Source organism: Trichoderma asperellum, chromosome 6 (genome assembly GCF_020647865.1).
Source record: "Trichoderma asperellum chromosome 6, complete sequence".
Classification (NCBI taxonomy): domain Eukaryota; kingdom Fungi; phylum Ascomycota; class Sordariomycetes; order Hypocreales; family Hypocreaceae; genus Trichoderma; species Trichoderma asperellum.
Genome location: NC_089420.1, coordinates 3,245,742 through 3,265,798, shown reverse-complemented (window position 1 = coordinate 3,265,798; position 20,057 = coordinate 3,245,742). Strand labels below are relative to the sequence as shown.

Below are 20,057 nucleotides of genomic sequence, written 5' to 3'. Positions count from 1 at the left end.
TAATTAAGCCGATTTACATAGCGGAGCCCCGCCACAGAGACCTAAAGAGCAAATATCATATGCTCCCGCTGCTCGCTCGATTGCTTATTTCTACACTCCATTCTAGAAAACGTAGAGAAGTACAGTCCAACAATGCTGAATTGAGTTGCAGGGTAATGAGGCGAGCCTAACATTGCTTGCCAGGTAGTGCAGCATACTCGAGGTGAAGATGGATCTGCCGTCTCCTATAATTGAGACATGATAAATCTAGTAGAACTATAGCAGGATATGAATTTTACCTACTTGTGAATACCATCATGCTCTTGCAACTGCTCCTGGATTCATACTGGGATGCGATGACACAAATGTGGATAAACGCTGACTAATACTGATACCGTAATGCATTAGCACAGTTCCTCATGACGGCCCTTTTCTTCTTAATCGCCGAAGCAATTCTTGGATATAAGGACTGGGGCGATGAATAGGCCTCGCAACCGCCAGCCTCGACCCTCGGGGCAAAATGAGTCTCGGGGAAGAGGGAGAGGGAGAGGAGGAGGAAGAGGAAGAGGAAGAGGAGGAGGAGGAGGAGGAGGAGGAGGAAGAGGAGGATCGTCCAACTTGGGACGTCGAGCACCTGGAACGCCGCAACAAGCTGCCGGCACCGTCCCGACCTCTAAGCAGGTTGTAGCTGGTACTGCTGTTTTCATCATCTTAAAGCAAGATCAGCCAACGGGCCAGGAAACTCGGGGGATCGTGCAGGATGTTCTCACATCAGGAGACCATCCTCGCGGGATCAAAGTTAGGCTGCGCGATGGTCAAGTCGGCAGAGTGCAGAGACTTGATGACGGGTCTTCTCAGCCATCAGCCGGAACAGCACCGGCTTCCAATGCCTCGAGCTCGCGATTCAGCAGCCGATACACAGATATCAGGAATGACGAGGACTTTGATTATCTGGAGGGACCGCCGCCGAGGAGTTTAGCAGATTTCATGCCGGGCTTGGATGAGCCTGCGGCCGATGTATCTTCCAGCGAAGCTGGCGGTGCTCGCATTGTCGAGGACGTGGTTGTCTGTCCAATTTGCGAGGCATTTGAGGGGGATGAGGCTGCTGTTACGCATCATCTCGATCGAGAGCACCTGAGTTGAGGGGGGCGCATCTCGAAATGGCGTCTTCACCTTTCTGAAATGGCTAGGATATACCTCCAGCACGCTGGGCATATTTGTACAGACACCTACATACTGGAAAGCTACGGTGTTTTACGGCGTTGAGCGGCCGATGATTTTGTTTCCTTCTTCATAGTGCAGCTATTTTTGGCCATGCACGAGCACAGCGATCTAAATCTAAACGAACCAGGATTGTGGCTGACTTGATTCACATTCACACTTACCCTTGATCCCGCGCAGGTGATTGCATGCATGTTCGGTTCGCATTGAACCAGGTATCCGCAGCCTTGCATGCATGATCTCAATCTCAGGCTCCAGGGCGTCCCGAAAAAGCCGGCGGAACGGGGGCCGGGGTGCCCGTAATTTTAGCAGGCTGGACAAGCAAGTGAAACCAGCCCAGCTCCAGTTCGTTGCTTGCTGGGCAGTCGTGAATCGCGGTGCAGTATTGAACCAAGCAACTATGAGCCCCTGGAGAGGAATGCGCAGGAATGTGAGCTTGCTGCTAGTATTTGCGTCTAGAAGGACATGGGACTGGAAAAGGCAGTCATCAGTTCTTAGGGTACATGTACATGCACATAGGGAGTCAATTTTGCTGATAAAGGAAGCTGTGCGCCCTACAGTGAAATTGCATCCGCAAGCTGCTGACTGGACTATTGATGTTTTAGCCTTGCCGCAGAAGAAATTGGGGAGCTGGGCAGCCAGCACTACAAAGTACCTACGTGTATGTACCAAGGTTAGCAGTACCTGCTTAGTAGGCAATACGGGCCAAGTACGAATTTGGGAGCAGCGCGTGGCCACGTCAACAACGGCAAAAGATCAAAAATAAAGCTGCTGGGTACGATAACGTCGACAAAACAAAGCATGGGATGCCGTTATTTTGCCTCGCTTCGCCCGCACGGCGGCGCAATTGCATGCATCGTCTCAGCGTCTCTTGTTTCTCTTTGTTCCTTTGTTTGTTCATCCACGCGTGGCTTGGCGCCGTCTGGGACCGGATTTTCCGTAAATCCGCGCCCCGCGATTGGCCGCGCCGGCTCCTCGCTCTCCACGTAATCAGTCCGGCCACCTTGTTCTAGTGGGCTGCTGCTCCCAGCAGTCAATGCCGCTCACACAGCCTGGCCTGCAAGGTGACCTGCCACTTCTCCTTAACTCTCCAACCAGATCTCCTCTTTCGCCAATCAACCCTCCCAGCATCTCCTCATCGGCAAGGCCCTCATCGCGACTCGCCTGCCGCCGCGTTTCTTTTCTTCCTTTCGATCCTTTTTCTCGTTTCTCTTAGTCCTTCGTCTCGTGCCGCTTTGGCGCATGGAAGCTGTTGACGGCCTCGTCCTCCGCCCCTCGAGCCTGAAGCTAGCTCTACCTAATCTCAACACCGACACTGTGAGCCGCGGCAATTTCGATAGGCGGCTGCCCTAGGAGTATCGAGTCGACGACGGCCCATATTATCTCATTGTTGGCTACTCTGGCGCAATGGCGCCTCTCCCCATCAAGTTCCAGGAGCTGGTCCAGCTCAGCAGCCTGGGCGTGGACACGCAATCCATTGGCTTCAACTCCTGCGTAAGTCGCTCTTCCCGCTCCATCAGACAATGAAAATGCAGCAACATTGCCCGTGCTGACCTATGCGCGCGTTCGGAAACACAGACACTAGAGTCAGACTCGTTCGTTTGCATTCGGGAAAAGAAGAACGAAGCCGCTCAGCCCGAAGTGGTCATTGTCGAGCTCAAGAATGGCAACCACGTAACACGCAGGCCTATCAAGGCCGACAGTGCTGTCATGCACTGGAACAAGCAAATCATTGCTCTCAAGGCCCAGTCCAGGACTCTTCAGATCTTCGATCTCGAGCAGAAGAAGAAGCTCAAGTCCTGCACAATGAACGAGGATGTTCAGTTCTGGAAGTGGATCAGCGAATCCACTCTGGGCCTCATCACAACTGGCAGTGTCTACCACTGGGATGTCTACGACGCTTCTCAGGATGCGCCTGTCAAGGTCTTCGAGCGCAATGCTAACCTCAACGTGCGTCAATTTACTCCATGTGCCTCATTACTCCCCGCCCCCCGCTAACTCACTACTACAACAGGGCTGCCAAATCATCAACTACCGAGTTAACAGCGATGGAAAGTGGATGGTTGTGGTCGGCATCTCGTCTCAGCAGGGCCGTGTGGTTGGTGCCATGCAGCTGTACTCCAAGGACCGGGGTATCAGCCAGGCCATTGAGGGTCATGCTGCTGGCTTTGGCACCTTGAGACTGGATGGTGCCCCTCAGGACACCAAGATCTTCAGTTTCGCCGTGCGAACCGCCACTGGTGCCAAGCTGCACATTGTCGAGGTCGATCACCCAGATTCGAACCCAGTCTTCCAGAAGAAGGCTGTCGATATCTTCTTCCCGCCCGAGGCAACCAATGACTTCCCCGTCGCCCTGCAAGTCTCGCAAAAGTATGGCGTCATCTTCATGGTTACCAAGTACGGTTTCATCCACTTGTACGATCTCGAGACGGGCTCGTCCATCTTCATCAACCGTATCTCTAGCGAGACCATCTTCACGAGCTGCGCTGACGATGACTCCTCGGGCCTTGTCGGTATCAACCGCAAGGGCCAGGTCCTCTTCGTCACCATCGATGATTCAACGATTATCCCCTACCTGCTTGAGAATCCCGCTAACACAGAGATTGCCATCAAGCTGGCATCAAGAGCTGGCCTCCCCGGTGCGGATAATCTTTACGCAAAACAGTTTGACCAGCTCTTCAACAGCGGAAACTACCTCGAAGCTGCCAAGGTCGCCGCAGGCTCGCCCCGTGGCTTTTTACGTACGACCGAGACGATCGAGAAATTCAAGCGCCTGCCTGCCCAGCCTGGTCAGATGGCCGTTACACTGCAGTACTTCGGAATGTTGCTTGACAAGGGTGCTCTGAATCGATACGAAACTCTTGAGCTCGCTCAGCCTGTCCTGCAGCAGAACCGAAAGCACCTTTTGGAGAAGTGGTTCAAGGAGGGCAAGCTGGACTGCTCTGAGTCGCTTGGTGACATGGTGCGGCCGTACGACGTTAACCTGGCGCTAAGCATCTACCTTCAGGCCAACGTCCCCAACAAGGTTATTGCTGGATTTGCCGAGACTGGCCAGTTTGAAAAGATTCTGCCATATGCCGCTCAAACCGGACACCAGCCCGACTACATCCAGCTTCTCCAGCACATCATTCGTACCAACCCTGACAAGGGAACTGAGTTTGCCACTGCTCTCGCGAACAATGAACAGGGCCCTCTGATTGATCTGGAGCGCGTTTGCGACATCTTCCAGTCCCAGGGTATGGTTCAACAGGCCACTGCCTTCTTGCTTGATGCCCTCAAGGAGAACAAGCCTGAGCACGCTCGTCTCCAGACTCGACTCCTGGAGATGAACCTGATGCACGCCCCTCAAGTTGCCGAGGCCATCCTCGGTAACGACATGTTCACACACTTCGATAAAGCCCGAATTGCTCAGCTTTGCGAACAGGCTGGCCTGGCTCAGAAGGCGCTGGAGCTGTACGAAGATCCTGAAGCTGTCAAGCGCGTCATCGTCAACATCGCCGGCGCCCCCAACTTCAACCCCGAGTGGCTGTCCAACTTCTTCGGCAAGCTCTCTGTCGAGCAGTCTCTTGACTGCCTCGATGCTATGATGAAACACAACATTCGCCAAAACTTGCAGTCGGTTGTCAACATCGCCACCAAATACTCGGAGCTTCTCGGAGCTGTCCGCTTGATCGATTTATTCGAAAAGTACAAGACATTTGAGGGTCTTTTCTATTATCTCGGCAGCATTGTCAATCTTTCCGAGGATCCTGATGTGCACTTCAAGTACATCGAAGCTGCTACCAAAATGGGCCAGTTTAACGAAGTTGAGCGTATCTGCCGTGACAGCACCCACTACAACCCTGAGAAGGTGAAGAACTTTTTGAAGGAAGCTAAGCTGCCTGAGCAGCTGCCTCTCATCATTGTGTGCGATCGCTTCAACTTTGTACATGATTTGATCCTGTTCCTCTACCAGAACCAGCAATTCCAGGCTATCGAAGCCTATGTTCAGCGTGTCAACCCATCTCGAACCCCTATCGTTATTGGTGGCTTGCTCGACGTTGACTGCGAAGAGAGCATCATCAAGCAGCTTCTCACGACCGTTGATGCTCAGCAGATTAGTATTGACCAGCTTGTGTCTGAGGTCGAGACTCGAAACCGCTTGAAGCTTCTGCTGCCCTTCCTCGAGGCCACTCTCCAGGCCGGTAACCAGCAGCAAGCTGTCTACAATGCTCTGGCAAAGATCTACATCGACTCGAACAACAACCCTGAGAAATTCCTCAAGGAGAACGATCAATATGACACCCTTGTCGTCGGTAAATACTGCGAGAAGCGAGATCCTAACCTGGCGTACATTGCCTACTCCAAGGGCCAGAATGATCTGGAGCTTGTCAACATCACCAACGAAAACTCCATGTACAGGGCTCAGGCTCGATACCTTTTGGAGCGAGAAGACACTGAGCTCTGGCGCTTTGTTCTCAGCGAGAACAACATTCACAGACGATCTGTTGTTGACCAGGTCACTGCAACTGCTGTCCCCGAATCCACCGACCCTGCCAAGGTCTCTGTTGCCGTTTCTTGCTTTTTGGAGAATGACCTGCCCCTGGAACTTATTGAGCTCTTGGAGAAGATTGTTCTTGAGCCTTCTCCTTTCAGCGATAACCAAAACTTGCAAAACTTGCTCATGTTCACCGCTGCCAAGGCAGACAAGGCCCGCGTGATGGACTATATCCACAAGCTGAACGAGTACAACGCTGATGAAATCGCTTCCGCCTGTATCGACGTCGGTCTCTTTGAGGAAGCCTTTGAGATTTACAAGAAGGCTGACAACAAGTCTGCTGCTGTCAATGTTCTCGTTGAGCATGTTGTCAGCATTGACCGGGCTCAGGCGTATGCTGAGGAGGTTGACCTTGCCGAGGTTTGGAGCAGGGTTGCCAAGGCTCAGTTGGATGGTCTCCGCATCTCTGATGGTATCGAGTCATACATCAAGGCTGAGGATCCTTCCAACTATACTGAGGTGATTGAGATTGCCACTCATGCCGGAAAGAACGAGGACCTTGTCAAGTATCTCCGCATGGCCCGCAAGACCCTTCGCGAACCTGTTATCGACACGGCTCTCGCCTTCTGCTATGCTAGACTCGAACAGCTCTCGGAATTGGAAGACTTCCTGCGTGCCACCAACGTGGCTAACATTGAAGAGTCCGGTGACAAGGCTTATGAAGAGGGACTCTACGAGGCATCCAAGATCTTTTACAGCAGTATCTCCAACTGGGCTAAATTGGCCACCACCCTTGTGCATCTCAGCGACTACCAAGCCGCCGTCGAGTGTGCCCGCAAGGCAAACAACATCAAGGTGTGGAAGCAGGTCCACGAAGCCTGCGTCGACAAGAAGGAATTTAGGCTTGCTCAGATCTGCGGTCTCAACCTGATTGTTGATGCCGAGCAACTCCAAGAACTTGTAAAGGACTATGAGCGCAACGGATACTTCGATGAGCTCATCAGCCTGCTCGAGCAGGGCCTGGGTCTCGAGCGCGCTCACATGGGCATGTTCACCGAGTTGGGTATCGCCTTGTCCAAATACCATCCTGAGCGTCTCATGGAGCATATCAAGATCTTCTGGTCCAGGGTGAACATGCCCAAGATGATTCGCGCATGCGAGGAGGCGAATCTGTGGCCTGAATTGGTGTTTTGTTACTACCACTATGATGAGTTCGATAACGCTGCGCTGACTGTTATCGAGCGACCCGAGAACTCGTGGGATCACCAGCAATTCAAGGAGATTGTGGTCAAGGTTGCCAACTTGGAGATCTACTACCGTGCGATCAAATTCTACGTTGAGCAGCACCCATCACTGCTCACTGACCTGCTAGCTGCTCTTACATCTCGTGTCGACGTCAACCGTGTTGTCAAGATGTTCCAGAAGAACGACAGCCTGCCACTTATCAAGCCCTTCCTTCTGAATGTCCAAACTCAGAACAAGCGCATTGTCAACGAGGCAGTCAACGACCTGCTGATTGAAGAGGAGGATTACAAGACCCTGCGTGACTCCGTGCAGAACTATGACAACTACGATGCCATGGAGCTGGCTGGTCGTCTGGAGAAGCATGACCTGATCTTCTTCCGCCAAATTGCTGCCAGTATCTACCGCAAGAACAAGCGTTGGGAGAAGTCAATTGCCCTTTCAAAGCAAGACAAGCTTTACAAGGATGCTATCGAAACAGCTGCCATCTCCACCAAGAACGACATTGTTAACGATCTTCTTCGATACGTATGTTACACTCCCGATACCCATTTTATCCCGTAATGATGCTAACTTCAAGTCTTAGTTTGTTGACATTGGCCACCGCGAATGCTACACGGGCATGCTGTATGCCTGCAATGATCTCATCCGACCTGATCTTGTCCTGGAGCTCTCTTGGCGCAATGGCCTCAACGACTTCACTATGCCGTATATGATCAACATGCTCGCCCAGCAGACCAAGGAGCTCGCACTGCTCAAGGCCGATAACGAGTCACGCAAGTCCAAGGAAAAGGAGCAAGAGAAGACTGAGGATAACACACCCATCTTGGGCGGTGCTAGACTCATGATCACCGCTGGACCTGGCGGAAACGCTGCTCCAGCGCCATATGGCCAAGCTAACGGCTTTGCGCCCCAACCCACTGGTTTTGCGCCCCAGCCCACTGGCTACAACTACTAGATGCAATTGCCAGTGTGGGTCAACGCACCATACTTAGTACCAACATATAATGCGTAATTCTTTTCGCTGTGGCATAGCTAGCTGCAACGCAGCCTAGCCAGGTTCGAGCGAAGCATGGTGGGGAAGCTAGACGGGCAATATGGGACTGATGATGACGACGCGTGAGCTTTTTGTTTTTAGGGGGCTCCTTCATCGAGCTATATAATGATGGATTAGAGATACAAAAAAAGAGTTGATCGTCTAGAATGAGACGACGAACCTCGGGCTCGGAGTCTCGCAAGTCACGGATTCTTTTTTCTTCTTTTTCCTTTGCAGTTAGAGTGGCGGAGGAGAAAAAAAAATCTTTTTCTTTTCTGAATTTTGGCGGAAGTGACGCGGAATGGAAATCTGCTAGGCTGCGAATGTGTATGATAGGCAATTTAAATTTGTTATTTCTCATTCCAGGTTCTGTGCGATTTATTGTGATGTTATGGCGTATACTTTGTTAAACCAGAAGCTCTGTACGAAGTGGAAATGTAGTTAGGGGGTGAAGTTGGAACCAGGTCTTGTGTGAGTGAGTGACAGCACCTACGCCCATTCACGCAGTCCTGGCTCTCACAGCTAGACCATGTACAGTTGGCAACACGTATATTTACAATATAAATAGCACTCATGCAAGAGTAGTCCCAACCATTGATAAATCAGGGCACATCTACACCTGCTCAGAAGTAAATACTTCAAGTATCACTCAATTGCATTAGGAAACAAAAAACCAAGTCTACAATGCCATGTCCAAGCTATGGCTCCTATGCTATTGTACAAAAAAGGTTTTACGTCCCATATCCAAACTCTCCAAAAAGGAAAATTAATAAAACAAAAAAAAAAAAAAAACGCATAGAATAGGATAGGCTATATCATATATTCTATACTTTATTGCTGTTTGGCTTGGGGTGAGCTGTCTTGAGCCACTCGCCGTTGAAGGCATTAATGAGCCAATTGTTTAGTTCTAAAAAGCCACATATTAGAAAAAGCCCTCTGTTAAATGGGAATGTATAAGGAGAGAAGAGGTTTAGGAAAAAAAAAAAAAAACTTACTGTCGTATACAATGCGATTTGCGCCATGGAAGTAAATGCCATGGTCGCTGTCGGGGAACACATGGACATCGTAGTTTTCCACACCTGCCAAGTCCAAGCTATCCAGCAGAGTGAGGGAATTCTGGAAGTGCACATTGTCATCGGCAACGCCGTGCATGAGCAAGAAGCGTTTGTTCTCGCCCAGGGCCGTGGCATTGGATATCTTGGACGTGGCGTAGCCCTTGTCGTTTTCCTGGGGAGTGCGCATATAACGTTCGGTATAGATACTGTCATAGAAGCGCCAATCGGTAACGGGCGCCACGGCCATACCGTAGGAGAATGTGCGGCCGGCGTCCTGCTCCAGCGTCTTGAGGGTGGTGAAGCCGCCGTAGGACCAGCCCCAGATGGCGAGTCGGGTCTCGTCGACGTAGTCGAGGGAGGCAAAGTGACGAGCGGCTGCGATGTGATCCTGCGCCTCGAGAAGACCGAGCTGAGAGCGGACTGGCACGCGGTGCTTGCGGCCGAGGAAGCCTGTGCCTCTGGGGTCTACGGTGATGACCACGTAGCCGAGGTTGGAGGCGACATAGGACTGGAAGTTGACCGCGAATCTCTTGGTGACTTCCTGCGAGCCGGGCCCGGAGTACTGCTGGAAGAGGATGGGATACTTCTTCTTGGGGTCAAAATGAGGCGGACGACGTTCGAGGTAGTTTACGGTGACGTTGTCACTGAGATTGAGCGTGCCGTATTTGAGAATAGGAAGTTCATGCTTCTTGGCACGGTCGGCAAGCTCAGCATTATCTTCAACAATAACTTCATACGAGATGTTGCTGGAAGGGGTTGAGATGACCTTTTGGTACGGGATTTTGGGTCCGCGATAGGAGAGGAGGGCAAAGCCTGCCCCAGACGAGAAAGAGGCGGAATAGTAGGCCTCAGCAGAAATGTTTGTGAGGGGCTTTAGATCCGAGCCGTCCAGTTTCACGGAGTACACATGGCGCTGAATAGAAGATTCCTTGGTACCGACAAAGTAGACAAGGTTGTTGGCGAGATCGACGGCCGAAGGAGCATTATCAACTTCCCATTCCCCAGAGGTGAGCATGATGGGCTTGGAGTTGCTCAGAGGAGTGAAGTATCCAATGTGTTCATAGCCGTCGTAAATCACTGTGTCGACATAGCCATCCTCTGGTCGACCATTGTCCGGGTCTGCAGGAACATACGTCATTGAATGTGAGATCTCGAACCAGCCGCCGTCAAGCTTGTCGACATCGATATTGTTGATCGTCTTGCCCTGGCGCTCATTAACATCGACGAGAATGACTTTCAGGTTATCGCTGACGCGATTGGTCTGCTTGACAAGGACATTGTCGCCAGCCCAGATGAGGCTGTTGATGATGCGATCATCGTCAGGAAACTCGTCGCCGGTGCTAACCGAAAAGACGTCGCCTTTGGTGACATCGTAGAACTGGAGGTCAACAACGGGGTTGTGCGCGCCAGCTTTAGGATACTTGATTTGCTGGACCTCGGGGTAGGACTCCTCGCCACTCTGCGGTGTTTGGCCGCTGGGTCGCGAGATGAAGAACTGAACAGGATACTCCGGGACTCCGGTTTCGTTGGTCCGAAGGAAAGCCAGAAACTTTCCGTCGTCGGACCACCAAGTAGCGCTATTTCCAGAGAAAACCTCTTCTTCATACACCCAATCAGGAATGCCGTAAAAATACTCCGGGCCACCATCCTTTGTAATCTGCACGATATCGTTGTCGCCGGTGAGGCGGCGGATGAAGAGATTGTTGTCTTTGGTAAACGATATCGCGTTGCTGCGAGGGCTCCAGCTTGCGAGCTGAACACGAGCTTGCGTATCCAACGGGATGAGGGGCTCTGCAGTCTGCGTCTCCACGTCGAAGACGAAGTAGACGGCCGTGAACGAATGCCTCCAGACACTCTCTTTTGCGACGCCAATGAGGACCTTTTTCTGATCTGGACTGGGTCGAAGCCAGTGGGGAGTGTACGGTTTGCCTGCGTACTCGAATTGCGCCTTCTTCATGAGAGTCCGAGACTTGGCCAGCTGAGTATCCGCATCGCTTGCGTCCCCTACCACTGACCGAACGTCCTCCACGACGAGATAATCCTTGCCTGATGCTCCTTGTTCGAGCAAGAGGCCATCTTCGCCGTCGGGGCCTGCAATCCAGCTAAGCGATTTGCTCTCGGCAGACCAGTAGCGATCAAAGATCTGGTCCAAGGTGACAGGCTTGCCGGAGCCGCGAGAGTCGGCGTCGGGATCATGGTCCACATCGCTGGCGTGCTTGTACGATCCCTTGGAGACAAACACGGCGAGAGATGCGACCCAGGCAGCAACGAAGACGGCGGCGCAGATGAGCAGGATGCGACGCAGCTTCCTGTCCATAGGCCTGCGCTGAAGGCCTGCGCCGGTCGAGCCAAGAAAGGCGGCGCTCTCGGTGTCATCGGCAGCTTCATCCTTGAGGGGATCCTCATCGTACACGTCGGTGTAGGCAGGCCTACCGCGGGCCTTGCGCGGCACGGTGCCTTTCTCCATCTCCTCTTGTATCCGGTCGAAGACGATGCTGGTGGTCGAGACGGAAGAGAGAGAATCGGTCGATGGGGATCTCTTGGGCCCGTCAGCGGATGACATGATGGAGACGCGGCACGAGCAAGTCGCAGGGGTTGCGTGGAAGGGGTTTTGTCGAGTGTATCGGTCAGCCGGATCGCGTTCAGAGGCAGACACGCAGCATCGTCCCGCAGCGGATGGCAGCAGCGTTGCCTCGAGATCACGATGCGGACACCAGCAATTCGGAAAGCTGTCGACGAGAGAGAGGCGGTCAATTGCCGGTGTTACCGTCCTGAGCTCTCTGTATTGAGGGTTGAGAGGAGCTTATTGTCGCTTCTGTCGCGGGTGACGTGATTGGCGCAGGCTGCTGTTAGTGCTGGTCCTACAGGGGCCTATGGTCGGCTATGGGGCGACAAGTACCGCATTAGCACCTGTAGTCAGCAAGGCGAATGAACAAGGTTATCGCGAATTGGCCAATGGGAGTGCGCATGTCCTCCAGCCTTGCCATAAGTCGCGGCAACCGTGGCAATCAAGCATATCAGCTCACAGGCTGATACAACTGCCTACATGTAGTCTTTCTTACCTACCAGATACAAGTGCCATTGGTGCATGCAGCATGTAAGTGGTCTTACGGTTGAGACTCCACTGCCGGCCAATAGGCTTAGCATATGCCGAGGCGAGGCCTACCAATCAAGGGCAGCCAGATGCATAGTGCCTTATGCTCTACATTGCCAGATCACCCAAAGCACCACGCAACAACACAGCACACAAAACAAGGCGTCCGCATATCCTCTGCATGATGCAGCCATCCACACTTTGTGCCGTATAATTCGCCGGTCAAGCTCTTAGTGGGCTCCGCAGCGGGATCAGCACGGCTGTGGAACCGCCCGGCCGCCACACCATTCCAGCGTCTCCAGTGGATAGACGACAGACGATGGGAGCAGCTGAGTACAGGCGAGATGCCGAGCGGTGAAACGGCGAGGGAACACGGCGGATGCTGAACGGGGGGGTGTATATTATGTTATACTTGGTAGTACTACTACTAGGTAGGAAGCAATAGCCTACCTGCATGTATATGGGACAGCAGCACGGACTGGCATGGATATTACCGAAAAAAGATGCTATCGTGATAAGTCTCGCCGCTACACGCAGAGCAAAAGGACAAGCCAAGGCTGTGGCGCAGACATATACATACACAAGAGGCAACCATCGCCAAATCAGCTTGGCCGCAGCTCCCCCAGACTGGCCTATACATAGAACGGTTTGCCACATCTTTGTCTCTCATCAGCTCCAGCCACGTTGGTTTGCCGCAGCCTTATGACAGCCGACAGCTCGCATTGCCAACCCCAGACAGATTCTCCGGCCTCTCTCCCAAGCTAAGCGCCAGGCTCTACTCGTGTCTAGCCCCCTGCAGCTGCGGTGGCGCGTGGGTGCTCTCATCAATCTTGACAACCCGGCACGCTGTCCCATACGCCGCCGTCTGAGCGAAGCCCCCCATGTCTCCCGCATCGAATCTCAGACAGATGATGGCGTTGCCACCCCGCCGCTTGCACTCGTCGACGACTCTGCTGATGGAGTCGTTCCGGCACGCATACAGCATGGACGTGAACCACTGCAGCTCGCCGCCGGCCATGCTCTTGAAGACCATGCCCAGGCTGGCGCCGATGTTGCGCGACCGCACCGTGATGCCGTAGACTGTGCCGAGGACCTGCTCGATGCGGTAGCCGGGGAGATCGTTCATGGCTACCACAGGGTGGAGATGCGTCATTAGCTGTCTGCTCTGTACGCACCCATATGTCTTTGCATAGATTGTTTTACAAGCAGACGCAGTGGCGACTTGTAGCCGCGCCTGCGCCTGCGCTTATGTTTATGTGCTCCGTATCTGCAGTCGACTGACTTACTGGTTGTCACGACGCCCTCTGTTTCGGTGAAGCAGTGCAGGTCGGTCAGATGCGAAGGGATATCCGCAGCCTCTTGAGGCCGCTGCTGCTCTTTGTCCTTGCCGAAAACCATGGTGAAGTGCTGTTGATGGCGGGAATTACTGACGAGGGGAATTGAAAATCAACTGAGGATGGTAGAATGGACTAATGCTGCTGCTCGCTCTCCTGCGCTTCTGGCGAATGCAGCTCCTATTTATACCATTTGCATCTCAACGTATATAAACTCTATTCTGGACGAACCATTCCTAATTCCCATCTAGATCAACATCGCTCACCCTGATCCCAATCCATCAATGAACCCCAATTACCCGTACATACATGGCACTTGTTTCCCCTCAGAGGTGATGGAATGGCTTGGAGCAAAAAGCCTCCAAAGCGGCCGCTAATCTCGCCAAGCGCTACATATGGCCCATCCCAGGGTCTGGCGCGCCGCTTCCGCCTACTATGGGACTAGCCGGACAGCTCCTGATGCAGGGATCGGAGCCAGCCGTATTGCTCGCGTTTTGGTCCGGTGGCCGGCTAGCCCAGGAGTCATGGCAGCGCTGTCTCGGTGGTAGCGCATTGTATGAGCGCTATATTCGGGGGTTATGCACGATGTCGTCGTCGGTATCATGTCACACTGCGCCATCGCCTGACCCGAGAGAGGTAGTAGTGCGAGTCGGTTGTTGGAGAGTGTGAACACTCGAGTGATACCTGCTCTGCTCTATACTTCATTCAGCGTCATGCTACATACAGCAGAGAAGATGCCAATTGTAGGTCGTAAGATATCGATTCGTAGCATTATTAAGCGCATGCACCAAGCGCAATCTGTACCTGACAGGTTATGAGCTACTGAAGTTGGCCATCCAACTCGAAAGCGCTACAGCATGTGCTCCATGCCTTAGGTTAGTAGGTAGGTAGGTACCTATGACTGCCCGACTTACACGTTAAGCACCTAAACGCGCTGTTAGTCGATCCTGTACCTGCACTGCCAGTTGCCCCTTTCAGGCGGTGGACACGATCCGATACAGCGGCTGCTCGTCCTAATCGAGTCGCTTCGCTGTCAATGACTCAGGCACCGTCTCGGCAGAACTAGAGTCTGCCTCTTCCTCTTTGCTTCCTCCACCGCCAGAACAAACCGCTTCGAACCACACACCCTTAGTCTCACTCGAGGCATTGCGTCAAGGCGCGGCATTTCTTTGCTCGTTTCTCTCTGGTTCTTCGCTTCTTTTTGCCCTCTGATATTTCGCCTTGGGTTGCATGTGCGGCGCTGAACGCGGCGCAGCAGCGCCTATGCAGACCCCTGCCGACCATACGTGGCGCCAGCACATGGTCGAGCAGCCATGAACTGTCCGCGCCACAAGGCTCTGTGTCCTCTGCTCTTGATGGGAGGACACAGTGCCTTGACAAGAGTATCAACGAACGTTTTGGCTCAATTGGATTGGGCAATTCCATGCTGCGATCGATCATTGGGTACTACTTCTCAAAGAGATAACCACCCAATAGATCCATTCGGAGTTGGCTAGGTACGTATACGCACCTTTGAGGGCCAGAGATGTTGTAGTTCTGAAGTGAATGCAATGGCAGCGCATGTGCTAAGTCAAGATAGCTACCAAGTCGGCGGAATACCCAAAGAGCGTCGAGATCATATTTCCAGATTGGGTATCAACATAGGTTGAGTCACATCAACCCCTCTCGCTCAACCAATTTCCCTTCCATTGAGGATACAAATTCTCTGTAACAAAAACCAAAACCGTTGGTATTTGATGCGGAACTGCCTCTGCCGTCCACCACAAGCGATGCGTCTCATCCACTAAGATACTATTTGGAATATACCGGCGCCGGCGACTCGTTGTCCGTCTAGAAAGGATGCTATAAATGGTCAAAACTGGTCCCGGTGTGGTCACAAAGGCCCGATCAGGCATTACCATCCTCTCGGAAAAGTCCCACGGCTGTCTCGAGATATTCAATACCCCAGCCTGATCTTTTGAGCGGGCATGGAAGTTAAGAGCTCCCTCGCAATCCCTGGCCAGCTGAGAAAGGCTGATCCTCAATCCACTCCACTGCTACACCTGCTTGTACATTCTATTATACGGCAGTTTTTACCGGCACTCTCTGCGTTGCTCGGCGAGTATCTCTCAGCTCTCTCGGTTACGGATCCTACAAGTCCCGGTTACAACATAGCTCCATGCCTCTCCGGCCCTACGCCAACCCCAAAACTGATACCAGAAACTAGTTTCAATACTCCGAAAAGATGACATAGCATGGAGAAAGCAAAGACGAGAGCAAAATGGTGTGTATGTCTCTCGGTTACATTTCGATGAACTAGCAACCTTGCCGTAGAGCTGACTCATGCTCAACCACGAGGCATTTTACGGAAGCTCACGGACAAGCCGATGATAGTATTGAGTCTATGACAAACCAAAACATTCAATTCTCAACTCGTTCTGAATGAACCGGCGGGGCTGTTCAAAATTGACTCTCTATACACTCACAAGGCCCTTGATCCAGGAACAAAAGAGCCTTTTGGGAGGGAGGGTTGTTGCATTCACATTTCCCCCTCGCGTCGCCAGCGCCACGCGGCCGTGGCATGAACTGTGCAGCATCTAGTAACTCTATGTGTGTGGGCGTGTGCGTATGTGTATGTAGCAGACAGGCGCTTCCGGCCGAATGCCAGGAGTACATTCGCACGTTGGTGGCGAATTAAGCTGTTGCTGTAAAGCGGGCCGCCCTGCCAGCCTCGTGTCAATGGTGATCGAACTACGCCAGCATCGACGATGGAAGTATAGCCTTTCTGGCTTGCAAACCGCCGTTTCGTAACGGGCGCTTCTCAGTTCAGCTCAAGGACTTTCGCCGCAACTCCCTGCCAGCACATCTTACCTTGACAAGGCGCTGAGTATCACCATGCATCCAGTATCTAATACGGAGCACTCAAGGCTTTCCTATATCCACCGCTACTTCATCGACCATCAACTATCCATCTTATCGTTGTGGCTCAGCGTCCTGCTACCAATAGCAACTCCATGTAGCGACACCTCACCAGTACCAGCAACAGTATTTTGTCTCCCTGCAGAGGCTGCACACATAGTATTTACACCCCGCCATACTAGGTATGTGGGATAAAAAAAAGGCGGCTACAAAGTACATTGCACGCATAAGGCAACCCACCAATACCAAAAAAAAGATTTGATTGGAAGTCTAGATCCTACCACAATGCAGCGCACAAAACACACCCAGGGGGTCTTCTCCAATAATCTCGTCAAGTAACAGAGGTGTAAAAGGGGTTGCGCAAGTTAATATCGCCCTAGATGGGGTGAAAGGCGAATTGGCGGCTTGTGCAGCTTGCCAAGGTGCGTTGGGCACAATTTACCAATCAGAGCTCGGGATCCGCAGAGCCGCACGCTTGCTCCCAGCGACGAAAGAGAGATTGACAACAATAACGGACAGCGCCGAAGGACAGTAATATGCATATTCTTAGATATGCTTTATCCGCTGGAAGCGTCCAAGTGCAATGCTGATGGGGCCGTCAAAATGGACCCGCATTGCCCTGGGTCTGATCCATGCCACCCGCAGAGCCTCTTGGGGCCGGCCAGCATCGTGGTGTACTTCATGGGGTGTCTAGAATGTGTGAGTTCCGCCGCTGGCAGAGATGCGGAATAAGGCGTTTATACACAAGGTACTAGTATTTACCGAACCGACCACCCAGCAGCATGTGTGGTCCGGTGGTGCCCAGTTGCCTAATACACGCGAGGCTCTATGAGCATGGGTTGTATTCAGCACCCACCACACCACCTCCAGCGCTCGTCCTGGTTTTCAGCCAAAGCCAGCCATAAAAGAATCTTTTAATCTCTCTTCTTTTCCACTTCTTTTTTTCTGTCTCTTAATCCAAAGGCAAAGACCTCGGCTTGTGTTGACAATGTTGTATCAACAACCACCTCACCAAGCTGGACCATTTCTTCAACTACAACTGACTTCCTTTATGGGCGGAAACAACATGCTTGAAGCGGCTCCAAACGACGCTTCTTTTGGGTACGCACTGACTAGCTAGTGGCGATTTTAATATTGCTGGCATACATTTTAATATTACCATGACTAACTCACGATCGAATTAGGTGTTTTGCGGCCGAGCTTGATGACGCTATCGGGACACCGACACAATCAAACCGCAGGAGCTCGCCCCAAATTATGCATTCTGGCTTCTGTGCTACGTTTCAAGATTCCCTTATGATCAACAATGAACAGAGTTCTCAGCCCTCGCCAGAACCCTCGTTTACTCCCGGCCTTGGCCGAAGTGATTCTTCTTCTGATTGGCCTCAGCAGCAGGCCAGTGCGGCCAATAATGACAGCCTGATTTTCAGCTCCCCCATTCAAAGATACAACCCTGGCCAGGACCGCCGCCCGCACTCTACCGTGCAAACACAGATGACGGTATACGATGCACCTCAGTTGTCATACGAACACGGAGATGACAAGCGTCAGCATGGCTTCCAGTACTCAGATAGGAGACATGATCGTTTATACGCTGAGGATCCATTGCCGGCGCAGCTATTTATAAATGGCTTCCCAAACATCCCAGCCACTCTACCCTACAATCCTTTAAGCCAACTACAGACTTCTAGCCTCGGCCAATCTGGCTCAGAAGCCTGTTCTGGACCCTCCTCGAATGGTAGCACTCCCACACTCACTTGCTCTGGCGTCAAGGAGGTGGTCCCTGGTATATTGAACAGTCCCAACGATGCTCACAACGTTCTGTTTAGCGTTGGAAGCTCTGGATTCTATCTCCCCAGTGACATACAACAGTCTTCAAGTTTCGAGGCAAGTAGTGGCTATCACTCGCCAGAAACAGACTCTAGCAGCTTCACACGCTCCTCCTTCGAACCAACAGACAATCGTCATCGGCTTCCGAACAAAAGCGCTTCTCGCAACCGCCGCCTTGCAACCCCTCATCACGGCGCCTTCGAAAATACCATACTACAACGGCCATCCGATAGACGCTCGTCCATTGGGAAACCCCCTTTACAGCCAAAACTTCAGAAAAATGCCGCTGAAGGATCACAAAGGAATAATTTTACCGGACACGAAGTGAAGATGCCGAGAAAAAGTCGCGGGAGGCGTACAAAACCTCTAGAAGACGGAAAGCGGAAGGCTGCGACGAAAAGAAGAAATGAGCGTACCGTGTGCATTGGCTGCAAAATGGCTAAAGTCATTGTAAGTCTAGTTTGAATACTCTTGCTTTATCTGTCCACTTACATTCCTCCCCGTTCTTTTTCTTTTCCCCAATAATTTCCTTATCTTTTCTTTTGTTCTTTTGAGCTCCCTACACTTTACACAACTGCACACACTCTCTCCTACCCGCACAACAACATAGCATATATAACATCACGACTAACCTACGATGTCTAGTGTGAGGGCCGAGAACAGGGAGGAGACTGTGACCGTTGCACCAATAGCCATAACAACGCCCCGAAGCCATTCGTATGTGTTCCTGCGAGCTTTATCGAACTCATTCAGCAAGGTAGCACTATGTTGCTAGGTAAGAGATGAATATATGTTTAAGCATTGGGCCATTTACTGATACTATGTCTAAACTCTAGCCCTTCATACCGTTTATTCCAGTCCATCAGACGGCTTTCGCCAAGCAATTAGCTTACCTTCTAACATTGATGTAAGGCAGCTCCTTAGATCCATCAACGCCTTGCAACAATCCTATGGCGTCATTCGAGCATACGAGGGGCACGATGTGCTTTTCGAGCTCGACCTTCAGGCTTGCTGGACTTTCGTCAACGCCAACTACTCTCCTATATCTCATCCTTTCCGCCAATTCATCGATGGCCTTAAGACCCAGCGGCAAGGTAACTGGAAGTCATGCTTTAGAAACGGCACCGACCCGCTAGCAAACCTGTGTAAAACGCTTTTTACGTGGGACGATGCAGCCCCCTACGTCACGTACGCTATGGTATACAAGATTGATCCTGATGTCGAAGATCGTCTCAACCCAAACAACGAACAGCATGAGAAATTCATCATTGTCGCGGCTCAGCTATATCGAATTATCGGACGCCAATTAGAGCTCCAGTTTTATGACTATCTAAAAAAAGCTCTTGGTAGTCCTAGTATTTGCCGCGAGGTTGTTCTTGAAGTCGGCCACGCTATCATCTCTCTTCGCCGCCGCTTAGCCTCATGGACTCGTCACTGGGACAAGACTCAACACTGGGACAAGACTCAACACTGGGACAAGACTCAACACTGGGACAAGACTCAACACTGGGACAATACGTCGTGTGCCCTGATGCCCGAGATTGATTCATACAGCGATAGAAATAACGCCAATAATTATAGCTTTTGGGATGGCTCTATCGTTGCCGAGCGTGTCAAAAACCTCTGTTTGATTCTCTACGTTTATTTTTGCTATATGAGACGGCGGCTTCCCGCAGAGGAACAAATAGGTCTGCATATAATGAAAATGTGGGATCCAGACAATCAACAAATGGTGGAAGAACATCTTCCACAGTACGAGAGTAAAACGGGATTTGAGGACTGGCTGGAGTTTAATAGCGATCAGCCGATATTGGAATTCGGCAGAAAGATTTAAGCGTTTTTGAGATTTATTAATTTGAAAAAAAAAAAAGGAAGAAAAAAGGAAGAAAAG

General features: G+C 51.7%; 5 protein-coding genes across 5 annotated transcripts; 3 read left to right on the top strand and 2 right to left on the bottom strand.

Moving 5' to 3' along the window:
* Positions 1 to 411: 411 nt before the first annotated feature.
* Positions 412 to 2,008, top strand: TrAFT101_010502 (uncharacterized protein). Its single transcript, XM_024901230.2, has one exon. It carries the CDS (start codon positions 457 to 459, stop codon positions 1,120 to 1,122), a length of 666 nt encoding a protein of 221 aa, XP_024756300.1. The 5' UTR covers positions 412 to 456; the 3' UTR covers positions 1,123 to 2,008.
* A 257-nt stretch (positions 2,009 to 2,265) lies between these two features.
* TrAFT101_010501 (uncharacterized protein) lies at positions 2,266 to 8,316 on the top strand. The gene is made up of 4 exons (XM_024911092.2): positions 2,266 to 2,694; positions 2,779 to 3,150; positions 3,215 to 7,447; positions 7,506 to 8,316. Exons 1-4 carry the CDS (start codon positions 2,608 to 2,610, stop codon positions 7,875 to 7,877), a joined length of 5,064 nt encoding a protein of 1,687 aa, XP_024756298.1. The 5' UTR covers positions 2,266 to 2,607; the 3' UTR covers positions 7,878 to 8,316.
* TrAFT101_010500 (uncharacterized protein) lies at positions 8,291 to 11,999 on the bottom strand. Its single transcript, XM_024901218.2, has 3 exons — positions 11,910 to 11,999; positions 8,951 to 11,825; positions 8,291 to 8,862 (listed from the first exon to the last, which is right to left on the bottom strand). Exons 2-3 carry the CDS (start codon positions 11,571 to 11,573, stop codon positions 8,780 to 8,782), a joined length of 2,706 nt encoding a protein of 901 aa, XP_024756297.2. The 5' UTR covers positions 11,574 to 11,825; positions 11,910 to 11,999; the 3' UTR covers positions 8,291 to 8,779.
* A 485-nt stretch (positions 12,000 to 12,484) lies between these two features.
* TrAFT101_010499 (uncharacterized protein) lies at positions 12,485 to 13,670 on the bottom strand. The gene is made up of 2 exons (XM_024902813.2): positions 13,391 to 13,670; positions 12,485 to 13,232 (listed from the first exon to the last, which is right to left on the bottom strand). Exons 1-2 carry the CDS (start codon positions 13,500 to 13,502, stop codon positions 12,880 to 12,882), a joined length of 465 nt encoding a protein of 154 aa, XP_024756295.1. The 5' UTR covers positions 13,503 to 13,670; the 3' UTR covers positions 12,485 to 12,879.
* Positions 13,671 to 17,324: 3,654 nt separating this feature from the next.
* On the top strand, positions 17,325 to 20,000 carry TrAFT101_010498 (uncharacterized protein; the record flags this gene model as incomplete). The annotated part of the gene is made up of 4 exons (XM_024910285.2): positions 17,325 to 17,437; positions 17,521 to 18,616; positions 18,812 to 18,941; positions 19,003 to 20,000. 4 exons carry the CDS (start codon positions 17,325 to 17,327, stop codon positions 19,998 to 20,000), a joined length of 2,337 nt encoding a protein of 778 aa, XP_024756293.2.
* Between the last annotated feature and the right edge of the window lie 57 nt (positions 20,001 to 20,057).

Excerpts from the sequence above, each read along its gene's own strand:
- TrAFT101_010502 (XM_024901230.2), top strand. The coding sequence starts at position 457 with ATGAATAGGCCTCGCAACCGCCAGCCTCGACCCTCGGGGCAAAATGAG.
- TrAFT101_010501 (XM_024911092.2), top strand. The coding sequence starts at position 2,608 with ATGGCGCCTCTCCCCATCAAGTTCCAGGAGCTGGTCCAGCTCAGCAGC. Across the intron at positions 2,695-2,778 it reads CCATTGGCTTCAACTCCTGC|ACACTAGAGTCAGACTCGTT; the intron begins GTAAGTCGCTCT and ends TCGGAAACACAG. Across the intron at positions 3,151-3,214 it reads AGCGCAATGCTAACCTCAAC|GGCTGCCAAATCATCAACTA; the intron begins GTGCGTCAATTT and ends CTACTACAACAG.
- TrAFT101_010500 (XM_024901218.2), bottom strand. The coding sequence starts at position 11,573 with ATGTCATCCGCTGACGGGCCCAAGAGATCCCCATCGACCGATTCTCTC. Across the intron at positions 8,863-8,950 it reads AAATCGCATTGTATACGACA|AACTAAACAATTGGCTCATT; the intron begins GTAAGTTTTTTT and ends GTGGCTTTTTAG.
- TrAFT101_010499 (XM_024902813.2), bottom strand. The coding sequence starts at position 13,502 with ATGGTTTTCGGCAAGGACAAAGAGCAGCAGCGGCCTCAAGAGGCTGCG. Across the intron at positions 13,233-13,390 it reads AGAGGGCGTCGTGACAACCA|CCATGAACGATCTCCCCGGC; the intron begins GTAAGTCAGTCG and ends ACCCTGTGGTAG.